Source organism: Panthera leo, chromosome C2 (assembly GCF_018350215.1).
Source record: "Panthera leo isolate Ple1 chromosome C2, P.leo_Ple1_pat1.1, whole genome shotgun sequence".
In the NCBI taxonomy this organism is placed as follows: Eukaryota; Metazoa; Chordata; class Mammalia; order Carnivora; family Felidae; genus Panthera; species Panthera leo.
The window spans coordinates 147,065,752-147,082,723 of NC_056687.1; the positions used below are offsets into that span (position 1 = coordinate 147,065,752).

The window sequence follows — 16,972 nt, forward strand, 5'->3', positions numbered from 1 at the left end:
AAGCTCCTCGGGGCACATTTAGGGATCCAGCAGACGCCATCGGTTACTGCCCAAAGGCAGATTCCTCTTCCAACCTTGCTTAACGAATCCAATTTTGAGATCTCTAGGACTCGAGATCCTTTGACTCAGGGAAGGCCCACTCTTCCACAGCCACAGAGGCAGACTCATGATTGCTTTGAAGTAGTTCTAGAAATCCAGTTACCGACAATGTGTTCTAGGTCTTGGCGTGGGCACGTGATCCAGTTCTGGCTACCATATAACGGAAAGAGTGTATGGGGACCAGCGGCGGGGGGCTGCCCTTCCCACATCAAGAGTCTTGGAAAAGAGTAAGAGTCTTTAGAAGAGCACCCCCCATCTCTTCCTACATTCTAAAGGATACTGTTGTGAGGATGTAATGCTGGGGACTGTAGTTGTCATGCAGCAATCAGGAAGTGACACGCCTAAGGATAAAAAGCCAATAGTAAGAAGAAGAGAAGAAATCCATCCATACACACACACACACACACACACCCTTTTAAACAGAAATAATCAGTTTTTACATGATAAAAACACCTGAAATGTACCCACTTGATAAATTTTTAGGTGTATGGTATTAGCTACATGCACACTGTTGCACGGATCTCTAGAACATTTCCACCTTGCATGACTGAAGCTTTAAACTCTTTGAACAGCATCGCCTCAATTCTCCCTCTCTACCACCTCCCTGACCCTGGCAACCAACAGTCTACTTTCTGTTTGACTTTGAATACTTAGATACCTCATGTAAATGGAATCATGACCAGTTTACTTCACTCAACATCATGCGCTCAAGGTTCACCCATGTCGCAGCCAATGACAAGATTTCACTCTTTTTAAAGCCTGAATGCAAATCCATTGTGTAACCACGTTTTCTGTACTCATTCATCCACAGATGATCATTTAGGGTCGTTTCTACCTGTTGGCTATTCTGAATTACAATAATCATCTCTTTGAGAGATTCTCTTAGATAAATACACAAAAGTGAGATGACTGAATTATACAGTAGTTCTCGTTTTAATTTTTTCAGGAAGCTCCATACTGTTTTTTCAGAAGCCTGTGCCTTTGAGGCCATCAAACCTGGAAGTATTGATTGGCAGAATTCTTATTCTGTGAGAAGATTTTATTTATTGCTTGAGCCACTAGTTGTTCGAGTCTCTGCTATTGTAACTGAAAGAATCCTACCAGATACAGGAGATAGTCTGGTGTGGAGGAAAGGTATTGGCTTGGGAGAGAGGAAGTCCAGATACAAATCTCGTCTCCCATGGGCCAGTTTTGTGGACTTTTGGCCAGTTAGTCACTCCATTTTGGAGAGCAGCCATCTGACCCCTAATGACTACTCTAAGATTTAGTCATTCAAAGAAAAGATTTAAAAAAAAGAGGTGTTCTACAGGATCTGGGAAGGAGATGCGATCAAACTGGTGACAGGATGGGGAGTGGGGTGGGGAGGGGATCGTTTTCCCCATGAACTTCCTTGTAACAAATTCTAACAAATGTGATCAACAATATCTCCCGTGTAGCGACCATTTGAAATTAAATTCAGAATTCAATAAAGTGATTTTCAATTGCCAGAAGTCAGTGATAAATGTCTCACTCCTTCATTAAATGGTTGGAACCAAATAAATGGGTGTCACATATTTTGAACAAACACGTAAGACTGAACACTTGTGTTAATTATCCAAAGGATCAAAACAATCTATTACCTTATCTTCCAAAATCCATCACCATCCTGTGCCTGATACATACCCTTAGTCATCAATACCTATACATTTATGTATCGTGGAGGTGAAGAATCAGGAGATGATAAAACTGGGTTGAGGGGATTATACTGGCCAGGCTTCAACTTGAACGTCAGACGATTTCAAATTGACAGCATTCTGTGTTGTTAGGTGGTTCAAAAGTTCAGTGCTAAAATGACGAATCCACCAAGGGCATGGAAATTCTTCTTGAGGCAAAATTCAGCTAAGTCTTTTATATCTGTCTCCTTCCTTCATTTGTAAAACAATTTCCTCCCCTCCCTTGGGGAAGTGGGGGAGAGATTATGATGTGCTTACTTAAAAATTCAATTTTGCAATTTTCTAACCAAAGCCCATTTGGCTAAATGCTCAGTACTTAGGGACATTATAAGAAGTCTTTCTGTTAAAAAAAAAAAAAAAAAAAAAAAAAGGCGGGGGGCACCTGGTGGCTCAATCAGTTAAGCATCCGACTTCGGCTCAGGTCACGATCTTGCAGTTCCTGCAGTTCACCGGTTCGAGCCCCACGTCGGGCTCTGGGCTGACGGCTCGGAGACTGGAGCCTGCTTCGAATTCTGTGTCTCCCTCTCTCTCTCTCTCCCCCTCCCCCACTCACGCTCTGTCTCTTTCTCTCTCTCTCTCTCTCTCTCTCAAAAATAATAAATGTGAGAAAGAAAGAAAAAGAAGTCTTATTGAACCTGCTAGATTTGGGGGGATGTACGGTGTGCGGTCTCTTGACAGCTTTGTTGCCCTGAAGTTCAGACAATTAACCAGGCAATGTCTGTAAAGGAACAGTCAACGCAGGGGTGCACAGCAACTGACAGCGGGCTCTCGAGGCACTAGCTTAAATACCTCTGCTCAGGGTCTCCGAGAAAGAGATTGGTAGTAGCGATTCTCCACCTCCTCCCTCCTGGCCAAGGGTAGGTATTCAGACACCAAATATCTGCCTTAAATGATTAACACATGCTTCCCTGTTTCTAGTTTATCCGTGGGGGATTTAAGTTAAGTTTACCAAATGTTCTCCGATTGGTGAGTGGGGAAACCAACTCTGAATCCAATGGATACAAGTCAGCAGGAAGAAGGCGGGAAGCCCTGATTAACACGCCAACGTGCACGGCTCTCAAATGCATTACGCGAAACAAAAGAAGCCAGACTCAAAAGGGGACACACACCGTATGATTTCATTTCTGTGGATTTCCGGAAAAGGCAAAGCTACCTGGACAGAAAACAGATGAGGACTGTCCAGGGCTAGGGGGAGGGGCTAACTATGAAGGAACACAAGGGAATTTTGTCAAGTGACAGAGCTACTCTGTGTTTTAATTCTTTAAAAGTGACAAAACTGCATTTTAAAAGGGCGGGTATGGGGCCCCAGGGTGGCTCAGTCATTAAGCATCCGACTTCGGCTCAGGTTATGATCTCACGGTTCATAGGTTCAAGCCCTGTGTCCGGCTGTCTGCTGTTGGCACAGAACCCACTTCTGATCCTCTGTCTCCCTCTCTCTCTGCCCCTCCGCTGCTCGCACGCTCTCTCTCTCTCTCAAAACTAATTCAAAAAGGGGTGGGTTTTACTATTTATGAATTACGCCTCAATAAAACTAACTTTTAAAAAAATGAAGGTTCTGGGGTGCCTGGGTGGCTCAGTCGGTTAAGCGTCCGACTTCGGCTCAGGTCATGATCTTGCGGTCCGTGAGTTCGAGCCCCGCATCGGGCTCTGGGCTGATGGCTCCGAGCCTGGAGCCTGCTTCCAATTCTGTGTCTCCCTCTCTCTCTGCCCCTCCCCCGTTCATGCTCTGTCTCTGTCTCAAAAATAAATAAACGTTAAAAAAAATTAAAAAAAAAAAAAAATGAAGGTTCTGTCCCTCCAGAAAGGTAGGTCCACAGGGTCACACACACGACTGTCTCCATGTCACCCTCTGCTTTCTGATCCCCAAGTGCAACTGACTAGTCTTGATCTGCAGCAGGAAACAGAAACCACACCAGGTATTTCAATCAGAAAGGGATTAGATATGGGAATTAGGTGCTTACAGAATCTCTGAGAGGAGTGGAAGAGCAAAGACCCCTTCAACTTTTATTTCAAGGACACACCATGGTAGGCGGTAGGTAGCCAAGGTCCTGATGGTGGGAAGCAGCCGCGGCTGCCACCCCAACAGCCTCTCCAGCCCAAGCAGGTGGACCTGAGGCCCTCGGACAATGCGTCTGGCCCCCGCAACTGCCTTGGGACACACACACCCCCATGACTTGCCCACCAGCAGCACCAGCACAAGGTACTTGGTTTCTTGGTTTCCTCTCAGGCTTCCAAGTCTCACACAAGTTCATTTATGAAGCCGATCATGCATTCCGACACCTAGCCGTACAAAATTCCGGGACATGCCGTTGTTAGATTTCCCATCAGGAGGGCCGAGAGGGTCAATCCCGGTATCTCCCCATCACTGTTCTCCCTTACCCTACTACAAGGTATTCTTTCCCAAGACAGCACAACAAAAACCTTTTTCTAAATTTCAATTTCAAACGGTGCGAAGGGAGTTGAAAAATCGTCTGCTAATGGGTAAAACCAAGATCCTAACTCATTTCATTATGGACGAATATTTCATTTTCACATGCAGTTAGTTCTAGCCCCAGCAGAATAAAATTTTAGTAGAGTAGAACCACAGTTCTACTCTAACTCATATATTAAATACACACTGGTCTTTCAGTTTTATTCTGCTGGGAATTGAACAGACTAAGCTTGAAAACGCATTAATTTTCCAGGTATCTGTAAGTTGTTTTACAGGAAAGCCAGAATAGGGGAGGGGAGTATAACACTTTCATAGTAAGAAAGAGTGTCTGTCCCCATTCTGGGCACAGAGCTCTTAAAACTCTGATAATTCCCTAAGGGATGAAGGGGTGAGGAGAGTGGGGTGAGAAAGAAAGGTGTCTTTTGTTATGTTAATGAATGACATTTAGAAGCCCCTAGGTAAGCTAAGGAAGGACGCAGTTTCCTGGGGGAAGTAAAATTGATTCGAGGGGCAGAACTTTCAGTCCCACCCCCTGACATCCAGGGAAGGGAGAGGGGCCGGAGGTTGAGTTCAGTCACGAACGATTTAATCAATCCCTACGTAATAAAGCTTCCATAAAACCCCAAAAGAATAGGGTTCAGAAGCTTCCAGGTTGGTGAACACACGGAGGTGGCTGGGGAGGGCATGGAAACTCGTGAGCCTTCCCCATGCACCTCTTGCACCTGGTCCCGAATTACAACCTTGTATATAATAAACGGGTAAACAGTTCTCTGAGTTCTGTGAGCTGTTCTAGCAAATGATCCAAACTCACGCTGGGGTTTGTGGGAACTTCTGACCTATAGCCGGTTGGGCAGAAGCACGGGTGGCCTGGACTTGTCATCGGCTGCAGCGGTGGGGGGAGGGGGGATGGGAGAGTCCTGGGGGGCTGAGCCCTTAACCTGTGGGATCTGACACTCCGCCCAGGTGGATAACGTCAAGAGTCGAACTGAATGGTAGGACACCCAGTCTGTGCCCAGTGAGAACTGGACTGAGTTAATTGCTTAGTGATAGCAAACAAGCACCCACATAGCAGAGGGAGGCATACCTTTTACACCCTAATTATCCCTTCTAAACACTTAACGCGTGACCAAAGCAATACACCAGAAGAAAACAGTTTACTTAATTCAAGTGCCACCATAATTACAATCCTGAGTTCCCCGGCAGGGACTCACATAGTAACTCTACTCTCTGTATCAAAGGGTTAAGGAAGCTTCTCATAAGGACTTTCACTTCATTTCTTCTTGGGTTAGTCCTCCAAATTGTACAAAAGGGAGGCAACGGAAACATTTTCCTTTTTTCTGACAGGAAAACTATTGGGTGGATATTGCTAGCTTCTTCAATTCTTAAGACAAAAAAAAAAGTGACAGAGGACAAAATAAAAATAGAAACCGACCGTTTTGGGGCTGTGAGACTCATCTACCAGAGCTGTCGCTCGGGGGGGGGGGGGAAAATGAGAGGAGTCTCTAACCGATCCCATCTCAGAAAACCATCAAAACACCATCATGCTGCCATCACCCCCCCCCTCCCCCCCCGCCATAAGTCCTCGCTGCTGTAGGGACATACCCAACAACACCTTACGCTGCTCGGACTGGAGTAAACGGAATACGACAACCAGAAATTAAAGATGTTCCTAACTTAAGGGGGAAAAAGTTCTCCCTACTTCTTCTCCCTCAAAGTATTTTTAACAAGTTGAATTGGGAAGCTGGTTATTTCTCGTGGACAGCAATACACTCTTCTGCCGAGGCTAGTGATCGGTACAGCAAAGCGGACAACCATTTTAGGTAAAAAGGACGGATCTGGCCTCTCGAGAATCAGGGTTGGAGGGAGCACTGTCAGGGAAGAGCAGAAGGCACAACGATGGATTCACAGGACGGGCAAGGTCACCAGCCCTGGTAAGTACGCTTATTAGGTGATGGCGTCTGTTAGGTTTTGCCCAAGAATGCTGCTGGGAGTGAGAACCTAAAGAATTATTACTAAATATCCAATAACTTACTCGCCTACTCTTTTCATTTTTCCCTAGAGCAAGACCTTAAATATAAATATATTTATTATGATGCGACTCCCCCCCAAGGTTTGTTGAGAAGGAAATGAAGCATACTGCAGTTTTCAACCCTCCCATGCGACCCAACCCAAGGCTCTCAGAAGAACAATAGGGCAGCAGGGCTCCTACCATTTACTCAGCTGCCACCAACTTACCTTCTGAGTCACCTTCACATCAGCTGCAAGTTGATCCACCGGAATCTCATCGTACAGGTAGAGGCAAGTGCTTTCAAGAATCTCACGCCCCCTGTTCATTTCACGCCCTGTGAAGGCACCTGATAGATGCTAATGAAATATCTGTGGGCAGGCTCATCCTGCCTCTGGGAGAGCTAAGCTACCAAGTCCCTGTCACAGAATATAATCATGTGAAGCTTGGACAACATTTCTAAACGGTATTTTCTTCTTTAATGTTTATTTTTGAGAGAGAGAGAGAGAGAGAGCGCACGCGAGCATGAGTGAGTGGACGAGGGGCAGAAAAAGAGGAGACACAGAATCCGAAGCAGGCGCCAGGCTCCGAGCCGACAGCACAGAGCCCGACGCGGGGCTCGAACTCACCAACCGTGAGATCATAACCTGAGCCGAAGTCGGACCCTAACTGACTGAGCCACCCAGGTGCCCCGGAAAACATGCTCTGTCGACCACCAAGACCATTTGATCCAAGAAGCTGCCTTGGGGCTTTCAACCTCCCAAAGCAGATTTTATGAATGCCCTTCAGTTTTCAGGCTACGGTGTTTTCGTCTGGAAGGAAGAACAACCCCTCACACCCGGTTCAAGCACGGCTCCGCCTAGGTCACAGGGTCACGTCAATAGGACGGGCGCATCCAAAGCCACAAACAACAAAGTTCCCTCGCGACGCAAAGTAAAATTAACAAAAGGAAATGCTGCATCTGGCTTCCTTCCGGCCGCCGCTCAGGGGTACGGTCAGTCGGGAGAGTCCTGCGGGCAGGTGACAGTCCACGAAGCCTGCCAGAGCCCGGCCGGTCGCGAGGATCTGCGGGGACTGCCCCTCCCGGCCCAGGCAGGACAGCTGTCCCCTGCAGCGGGGACCCGGCTGCAGCGCAATGCCCGGGAGTGCCAGCCACCGCCCCGGGGGGACCCTGGCCTGGTTCTGGAGCATGCAGGGCTCGAGCGTGTGAGGCAGGCGCTTAGGTTAGCACAGACCACATGAAGAAGCCATTATTCAGGGGAGCGACATGATATATTGTAACTGCTCCCATCGCGTCAACGGGCATCGTTTGAGTTTCTCCCACTTGGAGTTAAAACGACTCCCATTTCAATGCAAACAGGAGATTCCTCGTGGGTCGGATCGCATCGCACCCACAGCAGCTGCCAGACACGAGAAGAGACGTGCCAGGCGCACGCCGACCCGCTTTTCCCTCTCCAGGCAACGCTTCCGTTTTATGATTTGGCTCCTCTTGAAACAAAGAGACGAGCAAGTTACAAATACGATTGCTACGTTTCGGGACAAGCGAGAACACAAGCCACGCAGGTGCCGAGAGAGAACGCACGGCTCGCTTACCTCTGGCTCTGGCTGCGGGCTTTGCTCGTCTTCGGCAGAGTTTGGTAAAATCGCCCAGGTTACGTTGGCGCTGGCTGCGGGCAAAGAGCCAAGCGTCCCGTTTCTCAGCTGCTCCGTGGAATGTGACTCGGGCCCGTGCCATCCCAGGATGTTCTCTGAAAGAAAGACCCGGGATGATGCCTAGGATTTTCCAAGGCAAGCATTTACGGCTCAAGAGAGACCGGTGCCCCACTGTATAAGGAGGCTGACCCGAAAGGGGCCCAGGAAGTGGCCTGTGGCAAATGTCAGTGGGCCTGTTTTGGATGAGGTACCAAGGGCCGTGCAGATCTGGATCTATTTATAAACTGGAATCTGTGCAATGGCAATGCCAGATTCACCACAGGCTGGCTCTTTCCCCGTCTTTTGGGGGGGAAAAAAGTGCATTCACCAAAGCCAGATTTTCTTAAAGGTGTTCTTCTTAATTTTTTTAATCTTCAAAAAATATTTATAAAAAGGGGTGCCTGGGTGGCTCAGTCAGCTAAGTGTCTGACTTCCGCTCAGGTCATGGTCTCACGGTCTGTGAGTTCGAGCCCCGCCTCGGACTCTGTGGCGACAGCTCGGAGCCCAGAGCCTGCTTCGGATTCTGCGTCTCCCTCTCTTTCTGTCTCTCCCCTGCTCATGTTCTCTGTGTCAAAACAAAAATTTAAAAAAAAAATTTTATTTTTCATTTAAAAAATTAAAAATATATATTTATAGTGAAAAACAAGTCAAATTTGATCAGAAATGGGCTGCTCACATTGTGGCGTAGATGCCAACTGATGGGGCACCTGGGTGGCTCACTTGGTTAAGCGTCCAACTCCCCGTTTCGGTTCAGGTCGCGATCTCACAGTCGCGGAGTTCGAGCCCCTCATTGGGCTCCACACTGACAGTGTGGAGCCTGCTTGGGATTCTCTCCCCTCCCACTCTCTGCCCCTCCCCGACTCATGCTCTCTCTTGAGTGAGCTCTCTCTCTCTCTCAAAATAAGCAAACACTAAAAAACAAATGCCAACTGACATCATGACCACGGCTCTGAAAAGGTGCCTGCATCACGTGCCCCCGCCTCTGCCCATGTCAGGAAGCCCCTAAGGACACATGTTCATTCCACTCGAGCAAGAAACGTTTTACAAACACCAGTCTCGTAAAACAAAAGCATTTTTCTAATCTTCCCTCAATCCTTGGGGGAAAAACAAAAACTTTTTTTTTTTTTTTTTTTTTTTAGCTCTCATATGTTTATTTCCGAGTCAGGTATTATTACAGACTATCTATATATACTTACTAATGGGGACAGGAGTGATGGCAGGGAATTCCCTTTCCTCTTGCGAATAGCAATTCCACCATTCGAATAAGAAAAGATCTCAAACTCAGCTGACCCTCCCTCTGGAGGCTATGTTCTTGGTCTAAGAGCAGGTATAAGGGATGAAGAAAAGGTGGGCTGAAGTGGATCCTGCCTTATGGGCACTAGAACTCGACCTCTCAGGGTCTCAGGAGTTCCACCTGTAGAGTAATCATACCCATCAACCTTTTCATTACAGCTAGTCAAAGAAAAACCTGCAAGCATCCCAGGCTTTTAACACTGGGGAGACTCTGGCTGATGGAAACAAAGTAACAGAGGCAGATCAAAGAGCTGGATATGTGCAGCGTGCCTGTCGCTGTGTACGGGATTATCCTACACAAGCACAGTTTTATGCAAAAAAAATTTTTTTTTTCTGTCAGGTGTTCGATCACATAGCTGTGGCTTAAAAGCCTCAAGTGGCTCCTCGTGGCAACTGGAACATAATCTAGCTGTTTGGTTTGCAAGACTGCCCAGTCTCATTTCATTTTCTCCTCATTGCTTACTGGGCTCAGGCTGGTAGTTTTTCCATTCCTCAAGCGAGCCAAGTTCATTACGGTCAAGAGCCTTCGCGCCTGGTGCTCCTCCCATTCAGAACACGCCCCCCCCCCCCCCCCAGTTCTACCTGGGGGAGAGCTCTCCTGCGTAAATCCAGGGGTTGACTCAAACATCACTTGCTCAGAGAAGCCCCCTGGGACCTCCCCAGCCAAAGCACCATCCCCAAAGCACCCCCGGTCCCGTCAGTTTACTGTCCTCACGGCACATATCTAAACTCCCTATCTAAGCTCACCCTGCTCATTTGTTTGTCTACTGTGTTTCTCTCCTTCCTAAAATGTCAGCACCTGAAAGCAGAGACAATATTGCCCCTGCTCGTGGCTGTGTCCCCAAAACCTAGAATATGGTCTGACACACAACACGCGGTCAATAAATACGTGCCAAATGAATGAATGACTATTAAGACTTTCGGAGACAGTAAATTTCAAAAGGAATGTGAGTTTCACAACCTCCTAAAAGTTAAAAAAAAAAAAAAACAAAAAAAACGAGAAATGGCAAAAAGAGAGACGGAAAGTAGAATGGACGGTGGTCGCAAGGGGAAGGGGAGTTAGTGTTTAATGGGTATGGAGTTTGTTTCACAAGATGGAGAGTTTTCTAGAGGTTGGTTACACAACAATGTGAAAGTATTCAACACTGTACTGAGCTAGACACTTAAAAAGAGTTAAAATTGGTAAATTTTTTAGTATGTGTGTTTTCCACCTTTTTTAATGGCAAAATGGCATCTGTATATCAGTTCTTGAGGCCATTTGAAAGAAGGTGAGGAGCGCCTGGCTGGCTCAGTCAGTGGAGCATGTGACTCTTGATCTTGGGTTTTTACGTATGAGTCCCATGGTGGGTGTAGAGATTACTTAAAAAATAAATTTTTAGGGGCACTTGGGTGGCTCAGTCAAGCATCCGACTCTTGATTTCAGCTCAGGTCATGATCTCATGGTTTGGGAGTTCAAGCCCCACGTCAGGCTCTGCACGGACAGTATGGAAACTGCTTGGATTTCTCTCTCCTTCTCTCTCTCTGTCCCTACCCCTCTCTTGCCTTCTCTCTCACTGTCTCTCTCTCTCTCAAAATAAATAAACTAAAAAAAACCCCCAAGAAACTCCAGACTTGGGAGGAGTCCCCATAAATAATAAGATGGATGGGGATACATGGGGCTGAACTAAGAAAACCAACCCAAAGTTCAAGACACTAGAATCTGCCATGAGAAAGGAGGAAAGAGACTTCTTACACCTGTCTTGCCAACCAACTACTTCTCAGGGACTGAGAGCTGGATTCAGATCTTAAATACTGGGCAACTAGCTCATAAATACAGGAGTGCTTTAAAAAAAAAAGTTAGGGGCTCCTGGGTGGCTCAGTCGGTTGAGCATCCAACTTCGGCTCAGGTCATGATCTTGCAGGTTGTGAGTTCAAGCCCCGCGTCGAGCTCTGTGCTGACAGCTCAGAGCCTGGAGCCTGCTTCGGATTCTGTGTCTCCCTCTTTCTCTACCCTTCCCCCACTCACACTCTGTCTCTCTCTCTCTCAAAAATAAAGATTAAAATTTTTAAAATAAATAAATAAAAAATAAATTAAAAAAAATTATACAAGTAGTAAATTTCATCTAGAATAATTAGGAAATCTTAAAAAGGCAATCAAGACAATGCTCCCTTCATTTTCCCACACCTCAACTCTGTCCCTCCCTCACCTCCCTATCACCATCATTCAGAGGTGATAACCCAGGAGATAATGGGGAGGGAAGCAGAGTCTCACAGGCAGTGACACACTGCATCCTGGGATAGACAAAGGCCAGGACTGGAAGAACAAAGGTAGCAATGCATGCTGGGGAAAGTAGTTTTTTGTATACTCTATGGATTCAGCACAAAGAACCAGTGAGTCAGTACTAACCCGGGTGCTCCAATAAATGATCACTTAGTTTAGGAGTCTGGATAGGCCTGCTTCATTTCAGGACGAAGGAGGAAAATTCTAACACAGAATAAATCAAAAGGATTGTACCGAGCTGGGGAAAAGAAACGGTATCCTCGGAAGGCTTAGAGGAAGGAAGCACCTCTCTGAAATTCCTAACGTAAGGCATCAGAGAAAACATCGGGAAAGGCATCTCATCAGTACGACACAGAACAAAGGAGCCTCTATGAAACAAGACCAGAAAGCTGGAGGAGAAAACAGACTGAGGTGAAAAAGGAGATAGATGCACTAAGGAATTATGAGGAAAGTGAATCAGCATTAGTAGAGTTAAAATTAACACTGAAACTGGGAAGAAGAATCAACACCACAGAAAGTCAAATAGGTAATATGTGGAGACAAGGAAGCTCCCCCAGGTACAGCTGCAAAGAGCAGCCAGGCAACAGTGAGACAGAAGAGAATCCCAAAGATGCACAACAGAGATCCAAGAGATCCTGATGGACAGAGGGCCGGTCAATGGAACGGAAACAGCAAGTGACGACAGCACAAAAGAAACAGCCCGAGCTGGGGCGCCTGGGTGGCTCAGTCGGTTGAGCGTCCGACTTCGGCTCAGGTCACGATCTCACGGTTCACGGGTTCGAGCCCCCACGTCGGGCTGTGTGCTGACAGCCCAGAGCCTGGAGCCTGCTTCAGATTCTGTGTCTCCCTCTCTCTCTGTCCCTCCCCCGCTCACACTCGGTCTCTCAAAAATAAATAAATGTAAAAAAGAGAAAGAAAGGAAAAGAAACAGCCTGAGCTGAAGACAGAGCCGTGGGTGCTGACGATACAGTCTACCACATTCCATCAAAGTCAACGGGAAAAGACACATGTAGGCACAGCCCGGCAATCTTTTTTTAGGCTTTTCGTCGCTGAAATGTCCAACTCATAGGAAAGTAGAGTATAATGAATGCCTAGCTCGTGAAACTCGGCAATATTTTTGAATAACAAACATCAAGGGAATATTTTTCCAATCATTTAAGGCAGAAAAGTTGGACTTGCCTTAAAGGAAAACAAAAGAATTATGAATTTTGCTACAATACTAACTGTCAGAAGATGCAAATAAAAGTCTACAGATTTGGGGGGGGGGGGGGGGTCAGGGGCCAGGGGACCATGCTGTCTGGAGCTAACTTACCTTCCCTCTGCTAAAAAAAGTCAACATTTACTGAGCTCTTGCGAAGTGCCAAGGACTAGTGTATACACCTTATATGTGTTAACTCATCTAATCCTAAAAACGACCCATGAGGTAGTCTTACTATTATGCCCATTTGACAGATTAAGAAACAGAGGTGCAAATAGCCAGTGGGTGGTAAAGTCAAGATTACAACCCAGACAGCCTGGCTCTAGAGCCCAGACTCTTAAACTCTATACAGTGCAGGTTTTCCCATAGCACTAGAGAGACTCAAAAGTTTCCACCTTCTGGGGGTTCAAAACGACCTGCGGACATGTACCAGTATGTGATGAACAGAAGCACAATTAGGAGCTGGAGACTAGAAAAGTCCTTTGGACTGGTAGTGTGCAATGAGCCCAGTTAAACACACAGCCGACCAGAACTGGCATGAGGGAGGTAAAAAGGACACCCCCCCCCCAGAGTGTAAATTTTAAAGTGGCACCAAGACACTCAGTAATCGAGATAAATGACATTTTCACACAATATTTTTGAACCAAAGTAAATGAAAAGAAAGAAAAGTCGCATAAGACTCTGTCTCCCTTGCCTCACTGTGCTGAATCCTGTCTTTAATTTAAAATTTTGATATTTTGTTCATCCTTCATTATTTTTGCATTAATTTTGGTTTAAAAACATTTCATTAAAACGCCATTTATCGGGGCACCTGGGTGGCTCAGTCAGTTGAGCGTCCACTTTGGCCCAGGTCATGATCTCACGGTTCGTGGGTTCGAGCCCCGCGTCGGGCTCTGCGCTGACAGCTCGGAGCCTGGAGCCCGCTTCGGATTCTCTGTCTCTCTGTCTCTCTCTCTCTCTTTCTGCCCCTCCCCGCTGCTCATGCTTTCTCGCTCCGTCTCTCAAAAATAAATAAACGTTAAAAAATTTTTTCAAGGAAACAACATCATTTATCTTAATTACATCCGCACCCTTTCAGTGTGTGCTCAAGCTGAGTACCTCACTCAGCTCACCCTAGTCCCAGCCCTGGAAGTAAACTGAAGTAATTTTTCTAAACATGGTTACATAACGGAATGTTGAGTCAAAATTATTTTTTTAAAAGATTTGACCGTTATCACATGAAGTACTGAATTAGTATTAAAATATTAACAACACCTCCCACCACGTTATATTATCAAAAATTGGGAAGAGTATAGCAGAGAAACAGGAAATTGGAAGTAGGTGGCTTACAACTAAACGAGAGTCAAAAAGAGGTGTCATTCTTGACTCTGAGGATTAGAAAAGTATAGGCTAAGCCTATGTTTATAGCAGCATTGTCTCGAGTAGCCAAATTATGGAAACAGCCTAAGTGTCCACCAACTGATAAATGGATAAAGAAGGTGCGGTGTGTGTGTGTGTTATTCATCCATAAAAAAGAATGGAATCTTGTCATTTGCGATGACACGGATGGGGCTGGAATGCATTCTGCTAAGCGAAATGAGTCAGTCAGAGAAAGACAAATACCATATGATGCCACTCCTATGTTGAAGTGAAGAAACAAATGAGCAAAGGAAAAAGGGAGAAAAAAAATATAGGTTAAAGAATGCTCCTGAAAAATGTACTGTAACCGCTACTAGGATTTATATACGTACTTTTCCCAAAACGCCGAAGGCAATGAGTCAAGGAAGCAGACTATGTAGCAAAAGAGAGAGAAAACAAGAAGGCGACACGGAAGCAGAAAAACGAAAAGCATGAAGGACACCAACAGAAAAACACCAGTTGAAAGAAAGAAAGAAGTCGACCACGTTACTCTACTGAAAGACAGACTCTCACGATCGTGTCCTAAAACAAGATGCAAGTCTAAACCATACTTCATCAACTCCTGTTCCGCACTGCCACGTCTCGGACACCGGTCTGTCCCCCGCTCAGTGGTGTGTCAGATTTCATCGGCAGCTCTTCCTTCTCAGCAGCACGGAGGATAATGGTGTGTTTTGCTATCGATGGTGTTTGACGGGTGAGGAAACAGGGCACACCTACAGCAAGTGAGTCAAGAAAGCTCTAGGATAGATGGTCGAGAACAGACCAGGACATCTAAGTGAAACGACAACTGGGAACAAATATTATCAGGCACCTGCTGACCGTCAAGCCAAGTAGCCGGAGATCTTCAAAGGTGATACAACAGAAGAGAACAGGAAGGCGGAGGGTGGTCCACCAAATGGCATCTCCGGTCCTCGAAACAGGCTCTGACACATGCCTCCGCTCCTTACACGACACACCGAGGTAGACAGAAGCACACGGGAAAGAGAGAAAGCAGCTATACGTGTTTTAGACCAACGAGAGGCAGAAAGAAAGCAACAGAGGATTTAACCGTGGGCTTTAAGGTCTGACCGTGAAACTCTTCTAATCCGTCCTTGGCCCTGGGTCAAGCCTTGCCTGGAGTGCTGAGAGCTGCGGTCCCCGTGCCGGGGCTGGGAGGCCACTCTATCCAGAGGCCGGTGACAGATGACGGCACCTGTCCCTCTTCCTGCAACACAGTGAATCCATGCCTCCTACACTCAGTAAACCTACGAGGGTTTCCCAAAATAGAGTAAGCTTAATATTTACAAACTTGGAGACAACATAAGGCACGTTTAAAACGGAAAGCGAGGATGTTCGTGTCTAACTGCTTTCGTTAGGGAGAATCTGCCACCCAAAAGCTCTGTTTGGACAGTTGTAACAACCACGAAAGAAGTCCACCCACCTGAAATATTCTACAAAGTTAGTTTTTCTTTTTTTCCCCCCAATACGCTATCTGCTGGAGGACTCAGCACGTTTCCATCTCGGCTTTTAACCACAACACAAAGGAAGGTGACTTATGTGGGGCACACTTTCACCAGAAGCAGTAGGTTATCAGGAAAGAAGGTGTAAGAGACAGAGACAACAAGGTGGAGAGAGAGGAACACCAGGAGTCTGAAGGCATCTCTGGAAGGAAAAAAAAGGAAAGAACCAGAAACGAAAAGAAAAAAGCACAGTGGAAGGAAGGCCACTGGCCAGAGAGCCCAAGAAGGCTTTATGACAGTCTCACCTCTTGGACCCTTTTTGCCAAACCCCAAAATGGAAAGACCAACGCAACTGGCTTCCTGACCGACAAGCCCCACGGATCTTGAAAGAGAAGAAAAAGTTACTGGAAAGACAAGTTAGGGAAAGCACATGCAACTCGGCTCTGGTTCTCCTCTTCAGTTACGCGTCTCTTGATCTCTCGTCCTGATTTATGTCCAAGGGCACGCGGGGCACCCACTGCAATTCCCCAAGGCTCTGCGGTCACCTGCTGTGGCAGCTCTCATTCCAGAGCTTTCTCCCAACATGCCTTGCACCGCTCATTCTCTCAGCACCCAGCTCTTGCCTGGCACCCGAATGTGCCTGTCTGGTTACGAGTCTGCTCTGCCTTTGAACCATGCTCCCTGGACCAGGACCTGCAAGCAAGGAAGTGACCAGAAGCACTGCCAGCAGAGTATTCCACACCCCGAAACACTTCCAGGGTCTCGTTTCTCTCCCGCACTGGCCACCCACCTAAAGCCCAGACCCCCAAGGGGCTCAGCCTTCTCCAGCTGCGGGTGGAGTCCTGTCCACCTTTCCGGGAGGCACGCATCTAGACCCGGGAGAACAGATGCCCACCTGCCCCGCCCCCATCAATCATTTGTCTCCATCAAGCTCTTCAAGGAGATTTCGTGGTCACCAGGAACAGAACTGCAGAAGCCTTGGCCGAAAAGGCAAGTCCCCTTATTAATCTGAATTAGAAACTTCCCCATAAACGGAAGTTAAATGAGACATTTCAGGCCACTGCATCTTAGAGACGATATCAGAGACAAGTCTAAGAGTCCACAACCCAGAGGTGGCAGGCAGACAAATACTGAAGTCTTTCTGGATTTCAGTCGGTGGCTCGCATGCTTTAGATAAAAGGAGTATTAAGGAGGAACATTTGCAGACAAAGGCTCCAAAGCCAACATGTTGCCCAAAAGATACAAGGAAATACTACGGAAGATGAAACGCTGGAAGACCACAAATTACTTTTTGATTCAGAAAAGGGGCGGAAGAAATCGTGTGGGGGGCAGAAAGCAAAGTGGCTTGAAGAACAAGGTGTCCATTTAGTATGCTGTGGGTAACCTGTGCCTCCCTGCCCGTCGAACATTTAAAGGAAACCCTGACAGAGTTTCGCTTTAATGGG

General features: G+C 46.7%; 1 protein-coding gene across 1 annotated transcript in view; it reads right to left on the reverse strand.

Annotated features, from left to right (window-relative positions):
• OSBPL10 (oxysterol binding protein like 10) overlaps positions 1-16,972 on the reverse strand; it is a 305,042-nt gene that overhangs the window by 57,287 nt on the left and 230,783 nt on the right. The window contains exon 6 of the mRNA XM_042954884.1: positions 7,841-7,995. Coding sequence (XP_042810818.1) covers positions 7,841-7,995 — 155 coding nt within the window. The remainder of the gene's footprint in view (positions 1-7,840; positions 7,996-16,972) is intronic.